Source organism: Protomyctophum bolini (genome assembly GCF_963924005.1).
Source record: "Protomyctophum bolini genome assembly, chromosome: 3".
Taxonomy (NCBI): domain Eukaryota; kingdom Metazoa; phylum Chordata; class Actinopteri; order Myctophiformes; family Myctophidae; genus Protomyctophum; species Protomyctophum bolini.
Window position 1 is genome coordinate 39,491,051 of NC_137864.1, and position 20,478 is coordinate 39,511,528.

A 20,478-nucleotide genomic window follows, 5' to 3' on the forward strand; every position below is an offset into this window, starting at 1 on the left:
GGGGTTCCTTGGGGTCCCCAGAAACATGTCGGCTATTTTTAAAAGATTGTGAAAGGCCAGTGAGTCGAAGTGTTTCCTCCACCTGGTCTCCTCCCAGTGGGACGTGGTCCTTGGTCTGCCCCGGGGTCTCCTCCCAGTGGGACGTGGTCCTTGGTCTGCCCCGGGGTCTCCTGCCAGTGGGACGTGGTCCTTGGTCTGCCCCCGCGGTTTCCTCCCAGTGGGACGTGCCTTGAGGACCTCCCTAGGGAGACGCCCGAGAGGCATCCTAACAAGATCCCCGAACCACCTATTAGCTGCAGCTCCTTTCCAGAACCACCTATTAGCTGGCTCCTTTCAGAACCACCTATTAGCTGGCTCCTTTCCAGAACCACCTATTAGCTTGCTCCTTTCCAGAACCACCTATTAGCTGGCTCATTTCTGAACCACCTATTAGCTGGCTCCTTTCCAGAACCACCTATTAGCCATGGCTCCTTTCTGAACCACCTATTAGCTGGCTCCTTTCCAGAACCACCTATTAGCTGGCTCCTTTCCAGAACCACCTATTAGCCATGGCTCCTTTCTGAACCACCTATTAGCTGGCTCCTTTCCAGAACCACCTATTAGCTGGCTCCTTTCTAGAACCACCTATTAGCTGGCTCCTTTCTGAACCACCTATTAGCTGGCTCCTTTCCAGAACCACCTATTAGCCGGCTCCTTTCCAGAACCACCTATTAGCTGGCTCCTTTCAGAACCACCTATTAGCTGGCTCCTTTCCAGGCGAAGAAGCAACGACTCTACGCGGCCGAGTACTAGATCATTAGTTAACCCATTCTGAACGGGAACCCCTTTTGGTGTTTCAAGCATTATGTTATACTTTAGCTATTGAAAAATAGCAGATCTACAAGCTCATAGCGCGGCACCGAGTACCACGCTATAACGAGCTTGTATAGGTCTGCTTTTTTTTTTTTTATCGTGAAAATGTGGCCCAAATGTTTGAACATATTCTTTCAGAGCGCACAGTTTTTAACTCAAATCTTAATTGCTTCTGTTGTGGGGTTCCCTGGAACAACATATTTTCAGATGGGGGTCGGTACGTGTTCAATTTACATATCATTTTTGGGGTCCTCGACAATATTGAGCACCACTGATATAGAAACATGAGGTATTTCAGAAAACGTTCGACGTCAGGCCTAAATATGGGTTCCCATGTTACTTGTTATTATTTGTTTATTGCGTTGTTGTTGTTGTTCAAGTTATACGGCATCATTTTTTATTCATGTACACAGTGTATACTCGTTCCAATAAATATAAGAAAAACAGCACATTGTTTCATCATATAATTATCAATACATCTTTGTAAAACACAAAACATTTTTCTTTTTTCTTCATTTGTTTTTGTTTTTAAGTCAAAAAACTATTCCAGCCACCATGCGCTTCAACATAACAGGAGAGACACAGAAAATAGAGAAATTACACTAAAATAAAATGAAAAACAAAATGATGACACGATGCTTCCATTCGGAACCCACACGCACATACGCGTCTGCACACACACACACACACACACACACACACACACACACACACACACACACACACACACACACACACACACACACATGCACGCTCGCACGCACACACACGCATACACACGCAAGCATACACACACACACACACACACACACACACACACACACACACACACACAGTAATATTAGATATGATTATTTCCAAATGAAGGTGCAGTCTTTGACCCCAAAGTGTCCTGCAGCTGTTTCGCCACTAGGGGTCAGTGTTGTCCCACCTTGGAGGCTATCCTTCAGCCTTGCTGTAATCATGAGAATAATGACATCTTATTGGTCCTCTCCTTCGATGGAGGCGTGGCTTTTAATTAGAACATGATGTCTTTTTGGTCCTCCTCTTCAAGGGAGGCGTGGCTTCTACGCTGATGATTGGTAGATCTGGTATTTTTATAGATCAGGATGAGAGAAAACAAATCACACCTGTTTGAAGTGAGGGGCGCTCCCCATCATCCTACATCATCTCATTCTGGCCAATCGCAATTTGCTTCCTCACTTTTCCGTCTTCACTTTTGTGAAGGGGGGGGGGGGGGGGGGCTAGCGTCCCTCAAAAACACATGTTCTAAGGATGACACACCGGCCCCACCAAGCCTTGAATTCAACGAGATTCTTCTTTTGAGGGCCTATATTCTGCTTGTAGATTCTTCTTTTGAGGGCCTATATTCTGCTTGTAGATTCTTCTTTTGAGGGCCTATATTCTGCTTGTAGATTCTTCTTTTGAGGGCCTATATTCTGCTTGTAGATTCTTCTTTTGAGGGCCTATATTCTGCTTGTAGATTCTTCTTTTGAGGGCCTATATTCTGCTTGTAGATCCTTCTTTTGAGGGCCTATATTCTGCTTGTAGATCCTTCTTTTGAGGGCCTATATTCTGCTTGTAGATCCTTCTTTTGAGGGCCTATATTCTGCTTGTAGATCCTTCTTTTGAGGGCCTATATTCTGCTTGTAGATTCTTCTTTTGAGGGCCTATATTCAGCTATAGTGTAGATTTTTGACATTAAATGCCATTGACAATGAATAGATAATTTACGTAATTATGTTTCTGAGCAAATGATGATGGTGTACGATGATAAGAGCACCCCTCACTTCACATGGGTGTGATTTTTTCCCCTTCACATTCCTGAGCCAATCATGTGTTGACCGGCAGATGCATTGGAGGCCTACTTTTTTTCTTTTAAAGAATCACACCTGTGTGAAGTGAGGGGTGCTCTTATCATCATGCATCATCTCATTCCGGCCAATCGCAATTTCCGTCTTCACTTTTCTGCCCTCACTTCAATATGTACTTAGTACTTTGCTCAGCCAATCAAATCCTAGATATGGGGTGATCAGCCAATCACAAGCCAATGTTTGTGTGTACACAAACACGGATCTGCTATTTTAGAAAATCTGGCGCAAATCTTTGAGTATATATATATTCTTTCAGAGCGAACGTTTTTAACTCAAATCTTTGCTTCTGGGGAGCGGGTCCCAGCTGGAACCACATACAGATATTATTGGCGTCTGTCAGGAATTAGAAGGCCTTCCTAGTGTATAGAGTTGTGTCCTAGTGTTTAAAGGTGTGTCCTAGAGGTGTGTCCTAGTGTTTAGAGGTGTGTCCTAGTGTTTAGAGGTGTGTCCTAGTTGTAGAATGGTCGTCGGGTCTAAATGGGTTTAGAGGTGTGTCCTAGTGTTTAGAGGTGTGTCCTAGAGGTGTGTCCTAGTGTTTAGAGGTGTGTCCTAGTGTTTAGAGGTGTGTCCTAGTGGTTAGAGGTGTGTCATAGAGGTGTGTCCTAGTGTTTAGAGGTGTGTCCTAGAGGTGTGTCTAGTGTTTAGAGGTGTGTCCTAGAGGTGTGTCCTAGTGTTTAGAGGTGTGTCCTAGAGGTGTGTCTAGTGTTTAGAGGTGTGTCATAGAGGTGTGTCCTAGTGTTTAGAGGTGTGTCCTAGAGGTGTGTCTAGTGTTTAGAGGTGTGTCCTAGTGTTTAGAGGTGTGTCCTATAGTGTTTAGAGGTGTGTCCTAGTGTTTAGAGGTGTGTCCTATAGTGTTTAGAGGTGTGTCCTAGAGGTGTGTCTAGTGTTTAGAGGTGTGTCCTAGAGGTGTGTCTAGTGTTTAGAGGTGTGTCCTAGAGGTGTGTCCTAGTGTTTAGAGGTGTGTCCTATAGTGTTTAGAGGTGTGTCCTAGTGTTTAGAGGTGTGTCCTATAGTGTTTAGAGGTGTGTCTCAGTTGAAAGCCTCCTTGTTGATCCACATGAGGCTGCGCGTCTCGTTGGGTTTGACCTCGTACTCGATGTCGCTGAACTTGTTGCCACACTGACAGTGTTCTCGCTTGTAGTAGTTGTAGAACTTGACCTGCCACACCGTCTCGAACTGACCCGCCACTGGGAACTGGAGGGGGGGGGGGGGGGGGGGAGGAGAGAGAGAGAGGGGGAGAGAGAGAAGGGGGAGAGAGAGAGATAGGGGGGAGAAAGAGAGAGGGGGGAGAGAGAGAGAGAGAGGGGGGAGAGAGAAAGGCGGGGGAAGGGGGGGGGGGAGAGAGGGGAGAGAGAGAGAGGGAGGGGGGAGAGAGAGAATCAATCACAGCAATTGATTGATTGATTTTGATTGATTGAAACAAGTATTAACAGTTTGCAGAATTACAGTACATTTAAAGCACAACTCAATACAAAGAGACTGTTAACTGTGGAGAGAACCAATCACAGCAGCACAGAAAACAAAGAGGACCAATCACAGCAGCACAGTAAACAAAGAGGACCAATCACAGCAGCACAGTAAACAAAGAGAACCAATCACAGCAGCACAGTATAAACAAAGAGGACCAATCACAGCAGCACAGTAAACAAAGAGAACCAATCACAGCAGCACAGTAAACAAAGAGGACCAATCACAGCAGCACAGTAAACAAAGGGATAGAATAAAGAGTTAAACTAACAGTAACATATTATGTTCCATATATACAGCAACAAATCACACCTGTGTGAAGTGAGGGGCGCTCTTTTATCATTATACATCAAAATTGACCTCATTTCTCCTTTCATTGTCAGAATTGTCTATGACATTCTGACCTCTACGACATTCTGACCTCTATGACCTCTATGTCCTGGACAGGCTGCTATAGAGCGCCGCAGCCCCGCCCCCTTTCATGACGACGAGTGGCCCAGGAAATAAATCCCGAGGCATTTTTCCCATAGGCATTTCTTAAAGTATTTATTTAAAGACGGTTACGCCGCGGACAAAGCCAACTCGGATCGTGACAAATCATGACAATGAACACAATGTTTTGGGCCAATCAAATAATTTATAAGAAGAAAAACAAAACAAATAGTGTTGTCTCCTGCCATGTTTTCCTTCGTTCTAATTGTTTGATCGGCCGCAAAATAATGTGTTTGTTGTCAACGCTCTATGCTGACCTGGACAGGCTGCTATTGGTCAGTATCCTCACCTCTATGCTGACCTGGACAGGCTCCTATTGGTCAGAATCCTCACCTCTATGCTGACCTCGACAGGCTGTCTGTCTCCACTCTTGGTGTGAGGAACTCCCTCGGTGTCGTACTGACCCTGATAGGTCACCTGCTGCTCGTCTTTAGACTCCTCCTCCAGAGGGAAGACCACGCCTCCAATGTTCATGTTTCTGCAACAAGAAGAAGAAGAAGAAGAAGAAGAAGAAGAAGAAGAAGAAGAAGAAGAAGATCACAATATACTTTATTACATGGCTTGGCTCCAAATCAAACTAAAAAGGTGTCGTCTTTTGTCTGATCTTTTTTTAAATATAAATTGTTATGTTGTTAGTTATGTCTGCCGTTAGGCCAAGAGGGGGCGCCAGTACACCAGACAAGGTAGACAGTATAGGAAACATATAAAAATATTAAAAACAAAAATTACACCAGCCCAAATTATGAGATTTACGGCACAATTCAGCACAAATCCTGCAGCACTAAAGGAATGACACCATTTGTATTCATAGGTACCAAATGGACCCTTACTCAGAGAGGAGGAGAATCATTCGTTCAGACGTTGGACATAAGTTAAATATAAACAATATTGTTTGATGATCTTTAGGCTATATGCTAGACTAAAACTATGATGTTGTGAGGTTCACAGTCACATACTGGACAACCGCGCCCCGTTTAGCCTTTTGGACCAACACTGGTTTTATCCTCCCTGTTATTGTGGCCCCTTTTCCACCGGTTGGTTCCCGTTGGGAACCGGTTCAGTTCTTTCCACCGGTTGGTTCCTGATGGGAACCGGTTCAGTTCTTTTTGGTTCTTAGTCCATGAGCGAGCTCCAAAATTGGAACGTTAATGATGAACGAGTGGACAAAACTATACCTATATTAGATTGTTATCACCATGAAATTTCCCCAATTGAGTAGGCTACTTCAACGAAGACTGTATTGTATTGTATTAAAAATGTTACATTTTTAAATATGCAAATTACGCATTATGTAGGAAAATATGCAAACCAACCGCTGGAAAAAGGGTCTGTGTGTAATACTGTGTAACCCAGTTTCACTGTAATTCAATGTTTATACTTCTCCCTGCACATTCATATTCATAATATAACCGATACGGGTTGTTACCCGACCATACGGGTTGTTTGTGTTCCAAAATACTTCCTATTGTTTCATTAAGACCTGTGTTTTAATCTGTCCGTGCCTGCATGACGTTCCCTGCATTCCTCAACGAGTGAAGTGGCGCTGATGAAGCAGGCGGGATACGGTATTACACTCCACGGGAACCAGAATTACCATGGCGTTCAGGCACAGGCGAGATGAAAACATGTCTTAATTGAACAATACTGGATGTTACGGAACACAGACAGTCCGTACCGTCCGGAAACGTCCGTAGCTTCAGCAACAAGTGCTTTATATTTAGGATGTTTACCTTGACGGGGAAGTATACGGACATTAAAGACGGAGTAGCAGCGGCTATTTGAGAGTATTGTCCGAGACTGACAGACGCACACATGTCAGAACCAAAGTGGAGGTCCATAATAACGGTTGTATCATAACAGACCACGCCCATCACGGAAAGCACTTTCACCATCTTTACACACACACACACACACACACACACACACACACACACACACGGGGCGGCGACGGCGCATGGATGAATTAGACATGCACGCGCAGTGCGCAGCGTCAACACACAGCATCATCATTTATTAAAAACCACAACAAAAAGCGCCTCTCATGTAGGCTATATAGACCTGCTGTCTGTGCTGGAATGAACACACATTATTCTACTGTAGACTAAACCTACTGAATTAAGTATAACACATATAGGCCTTATTCTACTATGTAGGCTAAACGTATAAGCATATAGCATCGTTCTCCATAGCTAACCTATACGAATTGATCCTGCATGACTTATTGCTCTATCATCGCCGGTTCTTATAAACGCCATTCATCCATCCATCCTATAGCAGAGGACGTGTGTTTCCTTACGGCTCGGTTCATTATACAGCTGTCCTGTTATACAGCCAAGCAGCGGCCTGATATAGTCACAACAACAGACTATACATTTACACCAACATGTACACTAGGCTGTACATTTAGAGCAGCTGTCCTATGTCATAGGCTACATGGTCCTTATATGGCCTGGACGTTGAATACTGTACAAAACCTTTTTAAAAACATATTGTAGGCTTCATCATGGCATTATATCATATTAATAATCATTAATTCTTACGTGGCCTGCGCAGGTTCCCATGCAGCCTTCTTGACATTACAATATTAATAATATTAAAAATTCTTACGTGGCCTGCACGCCCGATCCAGGCTTCATGACCACCTGGATGCGGTACTTGGACCCGGTGAGCAGCTTGATGGTTCGGTTCTGGCCGAAGCGCGTGCCGTCCACCTTGTAGAACACCGGGCCGTCGTTGGGCTGGATCTTCAGGGAGATGGACAGCTGGATCAGCTCCGGGACCGAGTCCATTATTAGCTATACTACTAATATATGAATATATGATGTATAGTAAGTAGGCCTAATCTATTGCTGTGATCCAGCGTATAATGTTGTGTTGTGAGGTTAAAATCAGCACAGCGGCAGCTATAGAGCCGTTTCTCGTCCAGCAGGAACACAAAAAGAAGAGACGAGGATAGGATAGGATGCTGCCGTGATGTGATGTGATGTGACGTGACGTCACATGCCGGTGCACGCATCGACGCACGCATGAGCGCGCGTGGCGTACGTGCACGAGCTGGTTAATGGATTACTATAGGTTGACAATAGTAAGTCAGCCATGCAGCTGTTGATCTATTGATTGGAGCAAATAAGATAACCGCGCGCGCGCACAGGCACAAACACACAGGCAGTCAGGCACAGACACACACACACACACACCTGTCTGTCTGTATACCCAAAGACAAAGATTTACAGTAGGCCTATGGTAATCTTTTGAAAAAACAAACAAAGAAATTCCATACATTAGTAGAAAGAAATAGCAGATCTACAAGCTCACAAATCATCTGATTGAAGGGCGCTATAGCCCCTCCTATATATGCCCAGCTGTGTGTGTGTGTGTACGTGTGTGTGTGTGTGTGTGTGTGTACGTGTACTGTATGTGTGTGTGTGTGTGTACGTGTGTGTGTGTGTGTTTGTAACCCTAGCATGGAATGTATTATGAAAAGATAAGAGCGCCCATCACTTCAAGTGTGATTTTCTTTCATGAATGCGGTACATTAAATACAATCTTTCTAAATAATTCCATAAACACATGTCGAGAGACACACACACACACACACACACACACACACACACACACACACACACAAAGATGAACCTTTCCCAAAAAATAAAGCACATGTTTTTATCATTTCTTGGAGTTCTAGTTCACACAAAATCAAGTCTAAAAGGTTCAATGTGTATTTCTATTCACAGTATACTGTCTGTAGCAAACAGCTGTGTTCAGAAACACCAACTTTAAATCATATTATTCAAATTAATTAAATCATATATTATATTATTCACATTAATTTAAATCATATTATACAAAACATTGGAAATTAGCCACTGTGTGGACTATACAGCTGCTGGCATTCATAAAAAACACAAATATATAAAAAAAATATATATATATATATTCACATTTTTAAACATTTGTAAAATAAGTGCTTTGTAACATCCTATAAGGCAATATTTTAACACGGCAACCGGGTGAGCAGTGTGGGTTAGCGCCCCAGCCTGTGTCCTCCGTGAGGAGGTGAGCAGTATGGGTTAGGGGCCCAGCCTGTGTCCTCCGTGAGGAGGTGAGCAGTATGGGTTAGCGCCCCAGCCTGTGTCCTCCGTGAGGATGAAGCCCAACAACCCTCGGTGAGGCCTTTAGGAGGGCCATGCAAGCAGCAAGCGGAACCGCAGCACCATGACCCTGCGGAACCATTGCCCACCACTCCTGAACGAACTGGCTGGTGCTGGGACTCTGGTGCAACGCACAGGTCCTCGCTCTGGTGAGAGCAGGAGTGGACCTGGTGAGACATAGGAGGGTCCCGGACAGGAGACAACCCACAGAGCCTAGTCCCTCCTTGTGCCAGAAGTGTACCTCCCAGCCCTGGCAGAGTAGTTCTGGAGTAGTTCCAACGGATTGTGTGCCCCTGGTTTTTCCCTATTGGGACTGATTGAGGGTAGCTATACTGGGACGTAAGTCGGGACTTGATCACTTCCGGCTGGGTCGCCTGAGTGAGGGGTATGATGTTGCCAGACCCGAAACCCCGTTGACCTCAGGATACATCACTGAGGATACGTTCCAGGTGCATCCGTGCGATGTTTTTTGTTATAGTAACTAACGTTTTCAATTAATTGCACTGGAGTTAAAGTACAATATTTGACTCTGAGATGTAGTGGAGTAGGCCTAGAAGTAAAAGTATTGGAAATACTCCTGTAGAGTAAAAAATACATCAACATTGTACTTAAGTACAGACAGTACAAGCCGTTAGCTTGTAGCGATAGCCATTAGCTTGTAATGACAGCCGCTAGCTTGTAGCGACGCGACAGCGGTTATCTTGTAGTTGCTTAGCTCCGCCTATATAAGGTGTTTATCTCTCTAGCTCCGCCTCCAAGATCTCCCCCCAGGTTTCCAGGTCCAGGGGACACCACTTCCTGTCGCGCAGCTCGTCTGATGACATCACGTTGCTATAGCGACCTCTCAGCCAATCCCTCTTCAGGAAGCTCCGCTGATAGTTCCTCACCAGGGTCACCTGGTCAACGAAAAGGGTGTGAATTAAAACCTTCAGGGTTCCTAAACATTACTGTCACAGACCCAAAAGATACACAAGGTATCTAGGTAGGTGGGTTAACGCGCGACCGGATTAAGGTTGGTGAGGGGTGTGTTAAACCGACCGGATTAAGGTTGGTGAGGGGTGCGTTAAGACGACCGGATTAAGGTTGGTGAGGGGTGCGTTAAAACGACCGGATTAAAGGAGAATTCCATACTAAAAAGCTTTCTTACCTTTCTTTGTAGTTGTTACGTCCCCATCAAAGAGGTCCAGGTGTTATTTCGTGCAAAAGCTCCTTATTGGCTATTTCCCCTACCATAAGCCCTAAATGAATTGCATTGAATTGAATGGGATGTATGGGGTGTTGTGCTAATTCGCTTATTTCCATCGAAATAAGTAGTAAAGTGTGCCGCTTGGGTTATTATTTACATTATGAAGAGAGGATATATACAAAGAAATTATAATTTTGAGCGATGGAAATAAGCAAATTAGCACAACACCCCATACATCCCATTCAATTCAATGCAATTCATTTAGGGCTTATGGTATAGGGGAAATAGCCAATAAGGAGCTTTTGCACAAAATAACACCTGGACCTCTTTGGTGGGGACGTAACAACTACAAAGAAAGGTGAGAAAGCCTTTTAGTATGGAATTCTCCTTTAAGGTTGGTGAGGGGTGCATTAAGACGACCGGATTAAGGTTGGTGAGGGGTGCGTTAAAACGACCGGATTAAGGTTGGTAAAGGTCTTGTTAGGAGGTATCTCCCAAATACTATTTCCATCCCATCTCTGTTCTACCGGGACCTGCTGATGGTTTTATCTACCTTCCAGGACCTAAATATAAATAGAGCTACACTCACCTTCCAGGACAGATTGGGTATAAAGTGGTCTACTCACCTTCCAGGACAGTCCGTCTGTCCTGTCGCGGTCCACCTCTCTCTGACAAAAGGTCCTGACAGAGAGACACGGCTTCTTCCACAGAGCGTCCACTTCCTGGACGAGACGGTTCCACAGCCTGCAGATATAGGGGGGGATACGTCAGATATGTATCACCATATCACCCTGCAGGTCAGATATGTGTCACCATATCACCCTGCAGGTCGGATATGTGTCACCATATCACCCTGCAGGTCAGATATTTATCGCCATATCACCCTGCAGGTCAGATATTTATCACCATATCACCCTGCAGGTCGGATATGTGTCACCATATGGCCCACCCTAGTCTCGTGTAACCAGACAACTATTCCACTATTCTGAATGTTAAATAGAGTCTGGAACTACTGTACACCTAATCCGAGTAATCTGTTTGTCATTTCCATTCACCAAAATATATAGTTTAATATCTTTATTTCCATTTCTGCTAAGCATCAAGCTAATTTATATATGCCTAGATGGTATAAATTTATACTAGGATAAATGTGCGAGACTGTAAAGACAAGACAGAAGTGGGGAGGAGGCTCCACTTCCACTTTATATTTACTCACGATCAGAGCTTCCGTTGCTCCAGACTGTACGACGGAAGCGTTTATATTTTACTCGTGATCAGAGCTTCCGTTGCTCCAGACTGTATGACGGAAGCGTTTATATTTTACTCATGATCAGAGCTTCCGTTGCTCCAGACTGTATGACGGAAGCGTTTATATTTTACTCGTGATCAGAGCTTCCGTTGCTCCAGACTGTACGACGGAAGCGTTTATATTTTACTCGTGATCAGAGCTTCCGTTGCTCCAGACTGTATGACGGAAGCGTTTATATTTTACTCATGATCAGAGCTTCCGTTGCTCCAGACTGTATGACGGAAGCGTTTATATTTTACTCATGATCAGAGCTGCCGTTGTTCAAGACTGTACGACGGAAGCGTTTATATTTGACTCGTGATCAGAGCTTCCGTTGCTCCAGACTGTATGACGGAAGCATTTTATATTTTACTCATGATCAGAGCTTCTGTTGCTCCAGACTGTACGACGGAAGCGTTTATATTTTACTCATGATCAGAGCTTCCGTTGCTCCAGACTGTATGACGGAAGCGTTTATATTTGACTCGTGATCAGAGCTTCCGTTGCTCCAGACTGTATGACGGAAGCGTTTGAACATTGCGAGAGGCAACAGTCTGCCACACGAGGCCCAGTCTTACCTGCAGGTCAGTGCAGCGCTGACCAGGCTCTGAGCGTCCAGCTCACTGAATATCCTCACGCTCATCTCCGGAGGCAGCCTCTCTGCGAAGTTGGACCGCGGTGACCGTTCGGCCGAGGTCAAGAGGTCACCGGAGGACGATGACCCTTCAGCAGAGGTCAAGAGGGTACGGGAGGTCGATGACCTTTCGGCGGATGACTGTGGAACAGGCGAGAAACATTACGTTTCCCTTTTCACATCAAGGTCCTTTATTTATTGGGCATTTGAGCCACGGACCACCGTTTGTTGACATTTAGCCTCTCAGACCCATTTGAGCCACGGACCACCGTTTGATGACACTTAGCCTCTCAGACCCATTTGAGGCACGGAACCACCATGTGATGACATTTAGCCTCTCAGACCCAAAACTAAAGAATTGGCGGTGGATAAGGTTTAGTCCACATTTCCATGCTGTATTGATGTTGGTACCATTAGGAGAGATAACAGGCAAACGTTGATCAAAATAACAATTGTTCTACATTCTCTATAATTGTGTGGACCTCTTGTAAATTAAGTAATGCAGATGTTTAACAATAATTTAATAACTCATTTTACACTCTCAAGAGTTAAAGATTATTATTAAGGGGTCCACTCTCCATCATTGAGCTGCATGGGGACCACCTGGAACCCCCTCAAGGACCACCTGGAACCCCCTCAAGGACCCCTGGTGGTCCTACAACTTAGGATGACTTCTGCTCTCGTAGATGAAATAGAAATTGTTTTATAATTATTTATATATATATCAAAAAAGAGAAAAACCTTCCAAGGAAGGGACTGCACACTCCAGGGAACATCATAGCACCTGACGAAGCTCACGGCGAAACGCGTCGTGCTAATAAATAAGTTTGATGCAGTAAGTTGTCCGTCTCTGTTCCCTGGAGTGTGCAGTCCCTTCCTTGGAAGGTTTTTCCTCTTTTTTGATGTCTATGCCTGCTAACTAGACCTCCTATACGGGTCTATTTGGATGTTTTTTTTTTTTACAATTATTATAAACCTTTAGTGGACGACTCCTCCTCTCGTAGATGTAATAAACATTGTTTGGGTTCCTCTGATGGGGCATAGCAGCACGCGGGGAGACAGCACCACCTGGGGGAAGGAAATACAATTGTACATTACATTACATTCACCCAGCCACACACCTTTACATAGCTTGTGCATTACATTCACCCATCCACACACCTTTACATAGCTTAGTGCATTACATTCACCCATTCACACACCTTTACATAGCTTAGTGCATTACATTCACCCATTCACACACCTTTACATAGCTTGTGCATTAGGCCTACATTCACCCATTCACACACCTTTACATAGCTTGTGCATACATTCACCCATTCACACACCTTTACATAGCTTGTGCATTACATTCACCCATTCACACACCTTTACATAGCTTGTGCATTAAATTCACCCATTCACACACCTTTACATAGCTTGTGCATTACATTCACCCATTCACACACCTTTACATAGCTTGTGCATTACATTCACCCATTCACACACCTTTACATAGCTTGTGCATTACATCCACCGATGGTGGAGGAAACCATGCAAGGCACCAACCTGGACATCAGGAGCAATTATAGGGTTCAGAGTCTTGCTCAAGGACACTTCGACACTCTGGGGGAGCCTGGGTTTGAACTGTCAAACTGGCTGCTAAAGCAGCTAACGCCATCTGTACGTCTATACACATACTAAGAATTGATCTGTACGTCTATATACACATACTGTACTACTAAGAATTGATCTGTACGTACACATACTTACTAAGAATTGATCTGTATACGTACACATACTATAGTAAAGTATTGATGGCTACATTTCAAACGAAAGCACGAGTCAATACAACAAGTAACATCACCATGAAAAGCTCCATAAGACCTGACACACATCGGTCCACGTGCATGAACTCTATTATACAGTAGGTACTGGACCGAAGCATTAAACTACTGTACGACTGTCCCCACACACACACACACACACACACACACACACACACACACACACACACACACACACACACACACACACACACAGTAGATCTTTACCTCTCTCGTCGTGGATCGATCAAAGGTATATTTATGTGTGTGTTTATATTGTTGTGACAGATCTGCTGATGATGACGCGTTTAAAGCTCTCCTTGTTGTTTACACACGCCGAAGACGTCACTGCACTGAGTACTGCGCATGCGCGCTCCGGTCATGCCCTTTTGTATCCGTTTGAAAAAAAAAAAACATTTACATTTATTTACAGATCATTGAAAAACATTCATAGGGACATTCTTAGATTGTATATATTTTTGCTCTAATGTATAACTAATGCTATATAAACTAATGCTCCAATGTATAACCGTTAATAAACCGTCCAAAATACAAAATACATGACGTTATGAATAATAGTGTTTATTATTATTATTATTATTATTATTATTATTATTATTATTATTATTATTATTATTATTATTATTATTATTATTATTATTATTATTATTATTATTTAAGAGACACACATCTCCACAGGCCACCGATTTCGATGTAACACTGGCTGGATGTGCTGCTGCTGCGCATGCTCAGTGGATTCAGGAAGTGTTTGCAGCAGGGAGAAACAAACAGTTTGTTGTTTATTTTCGTCACAAGTTTGATTAAATAAAGTCCTGCATTCTGCTACACACTGACAGGTAGGAACACATGGTGACGTAACGCCCTGTCTATGACGTATAACTACATGTGCATGGCGTAACATTTACACACTGCAGTTCTGCAGAATTTATTATTATTTATTATTATTGTTCATAACTTTATGTATTAACGGCTTGACGTCATGGACACCTCCGATGCTAAACTGGCAATTTATTACAAAATGTTACAAAATACAAATATTTCTAAAATGTTATTAAGTGTTGATGTAAAGTAGTTTTCCACCTTTTCCCCATAAGGTCCATTATTTATTCAGCAAATGGTGGTCCGTAGCCCTACAAGCAGAACCCAATGGTACTGAAGTTTCTGACATTTTTTAGACGGTCAGCCCGGTTCGGTTCGGATTGGGCTGACCCAGGGGGTTCCGAGAGGGGATAGGTGGTCCGTATGGCTCAAATGACATTTAGCATCTCAGACCCATCTGAGCCACGGACCACCATGTGATGACATTTAGCCTCTCAGACCCATTTGAGCCACGGAACCACCATTTGATGACATTTAGCCTCTCAGACCCAAAACTAAAGAATTGTCGTTGGATCATATTCTGTGCACATATAGTTCCATACTGTATTGATGTTGGTACCATTAGGAGAGGTAACAGCATAGGTACACTTTGATCAAAAATAACAATCCTTCTACATTCTCTAATTGTGTTCAGACTTCTAGTAAATTAAGTAAACAATAATTTAACTCAGGGCGTAAAATGAAATCTACCAGCTCTCCATCATTTAGCTGGGGACCACCTGGAACCCCCTCAACGACCACTGGTTGAAAACCACTGATATACGTGTGAATGAATGAATGAATTAATTAATTAATTAATCTTTATTTTCGTGTCTTGTCGTTAAGACCCATCCCTTACGGGATTATAAGACACCAACAACATAAATAAACAATATCACGTTCACTTCTCACACAGAAGCTACACCAAGTATTTGATAAAAAACAGAACAGAAATAAGCAAAAACATACAAATAAAAATAAAATGCATCACATATAAGTTGTATATGTCCCAAGCTTTCTCTATATATTCTGCTAATGCAAATATCTTCCGTTCGAAAATCCATCTCAGTCGCTCTGCATCACTTCACCACATCAGATCTATATTTTTACATCTGTTAAATAACTTTTGACGTAGCTCATGATACAACGGGCAATAGAAAATAAAATGGAACTCATTCTCAATAGAGAATGAGTTCCATTTAGAGAAAACAGTAGGTGCAAACACGCTCTTCTTCTGTAACTCCTCTATACCTCCCAGTCTCAAGGTGCAAGATCCCAGAACCAAGTTGGGCACATAGGGATCTTTGTCTTTTGGATAATGGGGCACAAACATACTTTTCACTAGCATAACAGCTTTTTAAGTGGCACAGTGGCACAGTTGGTAGTGCTGTCGCCTCACAGCTAGAAGGTCCTGGGTTCGATTCCCGCTCGGGAGTCGGGACGCTGTGGGCGCTGGCGGCGTGTTTCCTCCATCATCAGTGCCCATACCCGAAAGCGGGGTTGGTGAAAGGGCCTTTCTGTGTGGAGTTTGCATGTTCTCCCCGTGTCCCCTAGGGTAGGTACCCTCACAAAAAACATGCAGTAATCCTGGTCACTAAACTGCCTCCCCCTGGCCAGCCGGGGTGCCTGATGGAGGGGAAAGGAACTGGTTGGAATAACGTGTTCCTTCCACGCGCTACGTCCAATCAGGGAAACTCCCCCCTGTCAGGTGTAAAGGAGCAACTTGGACACTCAGGCATGAAGGAAGCATGAGTTCAAGTCCGTTGCTCTCCCCTTGTCCCCCATATATGGGGACTAGGTTGGTGGAGGGTGTGTAGAGCCCAGGATCACATTAGATGATTGACACAGGGGTGAAAAAATGGGTTACAAAATCGTGGGATAATTTTTTTTATTAAAAAATAACATATTTTTATCGTAACAAATGTTCTCAGCTTTGGTTTGTACAATATGTCCTGAAATAAACTATAAAGTGTGTCTTTAACCGTGGAGATGTTTACAACCCTGTTATTTAGAAAACTGTCATGTAACCCAGTTCTTAAGAGTGTCCTCTATAGAGCGTTGCAGTCCCTCGCCCTTTCAGAACGACGAGTGGCCCAGGAAATGATTCTCCATTCATTTTCTCAACAAATCATTTATAAGAAGAAAAACAAAACAAATAGTGTTGTCGCCTGCCTTTATTTTCTTCTTTCTAATTATTTGATCGGCCCAAAATATTGTGTTTGTTGTCATGATTTGTCACGATCCGAGTTGGCTTTGTCCGCAGAGTAACCGTCTTTAAATAAATACTTTTTGAAAAGCCTATATGGAGAAAATGAATGGAGAATCATTTCCTGGGCCACTCATCGTTCTGAAAGGGGGAGGGACTGCAACGCTCTATTGCACTCGCCCATGCACCTTTTACTGATACGTCCCAGTTGAAAATCTTCCCTAGCAACTCTGTTCTCTGGCAGTCTGATTAGTCGGTTCCATAAGGCCCTGTGTGTGTGTGTGTGTGTGTGTGTGTGTGCGCGTGCTCGTGTGCGTGTGCGCGCGTGCGTGCAGTCTACAGTTCCATGTCGTGGTTGGAGCTGGTTCCTCTAGAGGGCGGGGCTCCGATCAGCCTCCCTGACGGACAGACTGTGATTGGACGAGGTCCTTTCCTGGGGGTGAGTCTGTCTTGCACACCTGTGTGTGTGTGTGTGTGTGTGTGTGTGTGTGTGTGTGTGTGTGTGTGTGTGTGTGTGTGGCTCAGCCGTCTGGGCCCCTAGAGGCTGCTGAGCCAGGCTGACGGTTAGCTCAGCCGTCTGGGCCCCTTGAGGCCCCATGTAGATTTGGTCATACTGATATTGGGAAGCCTGGGCAGTCTGTCTGACACATTGCATACATGTTATACATCAGTATATATTATACATTATGATCACCAGTGGGTGCATTTCATGGTAGTCAGTGCTTTCTTGTGGATGTTTCTCATTCTATATTTCTATATTATGTGTATACTGACACTGTACATATTTCTGAATTTCAGGTCAATGACAAAAGAGTGTCCAGAAACCATGGAGTTCTGGAGAACCTGGACGGACGGCTTCGTCTCAAACCAGTAGGTTGTTCTTAGTTAGACTGAACCAGTAGGTTGTTTAATCCAGAGTAATTTACAGTAAGCAAGAACATCACATACATAAATATAGTCATCATGAATCCTACGTAAGCTAAGAACCTAACAGTGGAATATCTATATGATGAAACTATGCATATATATATATACTATATAGTGCTATGTCTACGCTAACATGCTATCTAAGTTACATAAGACTATATATAGTGCTATGTCTATGCTAACATGCTATCTAAGTTACATAAGACTATATAGTGCTATGTCTACGCTAACATGCTATCTAAGTTACATACGTTGAGTCTTTGCATACGCCTGGGAGGTCGTCGAGGCTAGGGGAGGGGTTACGGGCTAGGGGAGGGGCTACTGTCCTTAGTTTGACTGAACCAGCAGGTTGTTCTTAGTCAGGGAGGTGCCGATGAGACATTTTGGCCGATATCTGATATCCGATATAATTAATTGTTGTTATGGCCGATAACCGATGTGGATATGATCTTTTTCTGTATTAAAACATGATCATAATTGTACTGTCATCCATATTGTTTTGTTTCTCTCACTCTCCCTCTCTCTCTCTCTCTCTCTCTCTCTCCCCCAGACTCACTCGAACCCTTGCTTCGTGCAGCCATCGTTGGAGGACGCCCCGCGGGCCGCAGAGAGAGAGCGCTGGGTCTCCCTGCGTCACGGAGACATCTTCTCTCTGCTGCCTGGGAGGCTGATGTACCGCGTGGAGGCTGTGGGAGGACCAGACAACACCCCTAGTCCTAGGTTAGTACCCCTAGTCCTAACCCTAACCCCTAACCCCTAGCCCTAACCCCTAACCCCTAGTCCTAGGTTAGTACCCCTAGTCCTAACCATAGACTGTAAAAAATATGGACAAAGCGTTCCGCGGGTCTAACATGAACGTAAAATGAAGCCTGGCAGTCCTTGAATTGTACATCGCCAGCTTTCTAGATCCGTTTGGGCCCAGCTGGCCCATTGGCTGGCCCAGACAACGAGGCGGGACTTCCCCCCTTCTTCTCCGTTGGTTTTTATTTTGACTAGAGTGGGTGGGGGATCCCGATCATAGAATGTAACGGTAGCCACGCCCCTCAGAACATACCGGTACGCGACTTTATGGTCATTTTTTTAATAAATGGGACCATAATTTTCCAAAAATAATATTATGACATTAGCAATGAGACTTTAAACTAGTGACTGGGAGCAAAAAGTATTCATGACCATGTTTATTAAGGTAATACAGTCTAGGTGAAGTTGGGCCCAAATACATGGACTTCTATGGGGCTATGGGTTTTTTTGGGCCCAATGACAGCGCCACAACAGGCCATTATATGAACTTTCAGGAAATCCCAATTTCCTCAGTGTCTTCACAAAATATCTGTCTGACTGCCCCCCTGGTCCTAATAATAATTATACAATATATACTATATATATTTTGTGGTTGCTTTACTGTGCATGTGTGGTTGCGTTACACCATCATTACACCACCATCATGCGTGCGTGCGTGCGTGCGTGCGTGCGTGCGTGCGTGCGCAAGGTATAAGGCATGGTTCCCCAATTAATTTTCCTCAAGGGCCATATTTTGACTACGGTACCAGGCTGGGGGCCGAGTCGGCACGCGGGAGGTCGAGGTCTTGCCCTGAAATTAATGTTCAGGGCAAGAGACCCCATTTGAAAAGGTACCCCAGTTTGACATGCAGAGGCTACTGACCCCCATTTAATGCCATTCTAATTGGGGAACCCTGGTATAAGGACTAGTGTTAGTAATCCGTGTACTGATGCTTCACAGAAGCAGTCAGGAGGATGACCCAGAGGAGACTGCAGAGGATGGGGGTCCTCAACCACCTGTCTCACTCTCTGAGGACCACAAAGAACCTGTCTCACCACCCGTCTCACTCTCTGCGGACCAGACACAACCTGTCTCCCTCCCTGTCTGTGAGGTAGGGCTGTCTGTCTGTCTGTCTGTCTGTCTGTCTGTCTGTCTGTCTGTCTGTGTGTTGTCTGTCATTTCATTTGGTGGCTTAAATTGTCGTTGAGATAATTTCAGATTTAGATTGAATAGTTCCATGTGTTTTCAGATTTAGATTGAATAGTTCGATGTGTTTTCAGATTTAGATTGAATAGTTCGATGTGTTTTCAGATTTAGATTGAATAGTTCGATGTGTATTCAGATTTAGATTGAATAGTTCGATGTGTTTTCAGATTTAGATTGAATAGTTTGATGTGTTTTCAGATTTAGATTGAATAGTTTGATGTGTTTTCAGATTTAGATTGAATAGTTTGATGTGTTTTCAGATTTAGATGGAATAGTTCCATGTGTTTTCCTGTTGGGTCATTAATTACGACACATACTATTTCTGTTTGGCGTTTAAACTAAAATCACACTGGCACATCTCAGTGAAGTGAGCGGCGCGCAACTGGGGGCCACGCAGTAAAAGGTAAATTAATCCACAAAACTAACGTTGTTTGTATTGTTGACCTATTTCAAAAATATTAGTGCAACTTTCACACGGAACTATGTTTTTTGTGTCAATATCACTACGCCCAAAAAATAGTTCCATGTGATAGAGGCAGGGGTCAAAGTTGAACGAAAGTCGCGCTAATATTTTAGAAATAGTTCAAATTACAAATTATCGTGGATTCATTTACTTTTACTGCGTAGGCCCCAGTGCCCCCCACAAAATGACCAGAACTACTTAATATTCACTAAAACCAGAGCAGACGTCCCACCACGGGACTCGGGCAATCAATTAATACAGTTGCAA

General features: G+C 43.8%; 3 protein-coding genes across 6 annotated transcripts in view; 1 reads left to right on the forward strand and 2 right to left on the reverse strand.

Annotated features, from left to right (window-relative positions):
- Positions 1-3,755: 3,755 nt before the first annotated feature.
- Positions 3,756-7,474, reverse strand: cnrip1a (cannabinoid receptor interacting protein 1a; the record flags this gene model as incomplete). The annotated part of the gene is made up of 3 exons (XM_080756060.1): positions 3,756-3,920; positions 5,019-5,163; positions 7,293-7,474. 3 exons carry the CDS (start codon positions 7,472-7,474, stop codon positions 3,756-3,758), a joined length of 492 nt encoding a protein of 163 aa, XP_080612186.1.
- A 972-nt stretch (positions 7,475-8,446) lies between these two features.
- Positions 8,447-14,064, reverse strand: fbxo48 (F-box protein 48). The gene is made up of 5 exons (XM_080759344.1): positions 13,978-14,064; positions 12,921-13,012; positions 11,889-12,085; positions 10,649-10,766; positions 8,447-9,732 (listed from the first exon to the last, which is right to left on the reverse strand). The coding sequence occupies exons 2-5, from the start codon at positions 12,984-12,986 to the stop codon at positions 9,571-9,573; spliced, it is 543 nt and encodes a 180-aa protein (XP_080615470.1). The 5' UTR covers positions 12,987-13,012; positions 13,978-14,064; the 3' UTR covers positions 8,447-9,570.
- Positions 14,065-14,509: 445 nt separating this feature from the next.
- The window catches only part of aplf (aprataxin and PNKP like factor), a 33,735-nt gene continuing 27,766 nt past the window's right edge, over positions 14,510-20,478 (forward strand). For 2 of the 4 annotated variants that reach the window (XM_080759924.1, XM_080759926.1), the window contains exons 1-5: positions 14,513-14,606; positions 17,170-17,273; positions 17,633-17,704; positions 18,312-18,481; positions 19,503-19,653. In XM_080759924.1, the coding sequence (XP_080616050.1) occupies positions 17,181-17,273; positions 17,633-17,704; positions 18,312-18,481; positions 19,503-19,653 (486 nt within the window). In that variant the 5' untranslated portion in view covers positions 14,513-14,606; positions 17,170-17,180. Of the gene's footprint in view, positions 14,607-17,169; positions 17,274-17,632; positions 17,705-18,311; positions 18,482-19,502; positions 19,654-20,478 lie in introns of all 4 variants that reach the window. The other 2 variants (XM_080759925.1, XM_080759927.1) reach the window with 2 other exon arrangements.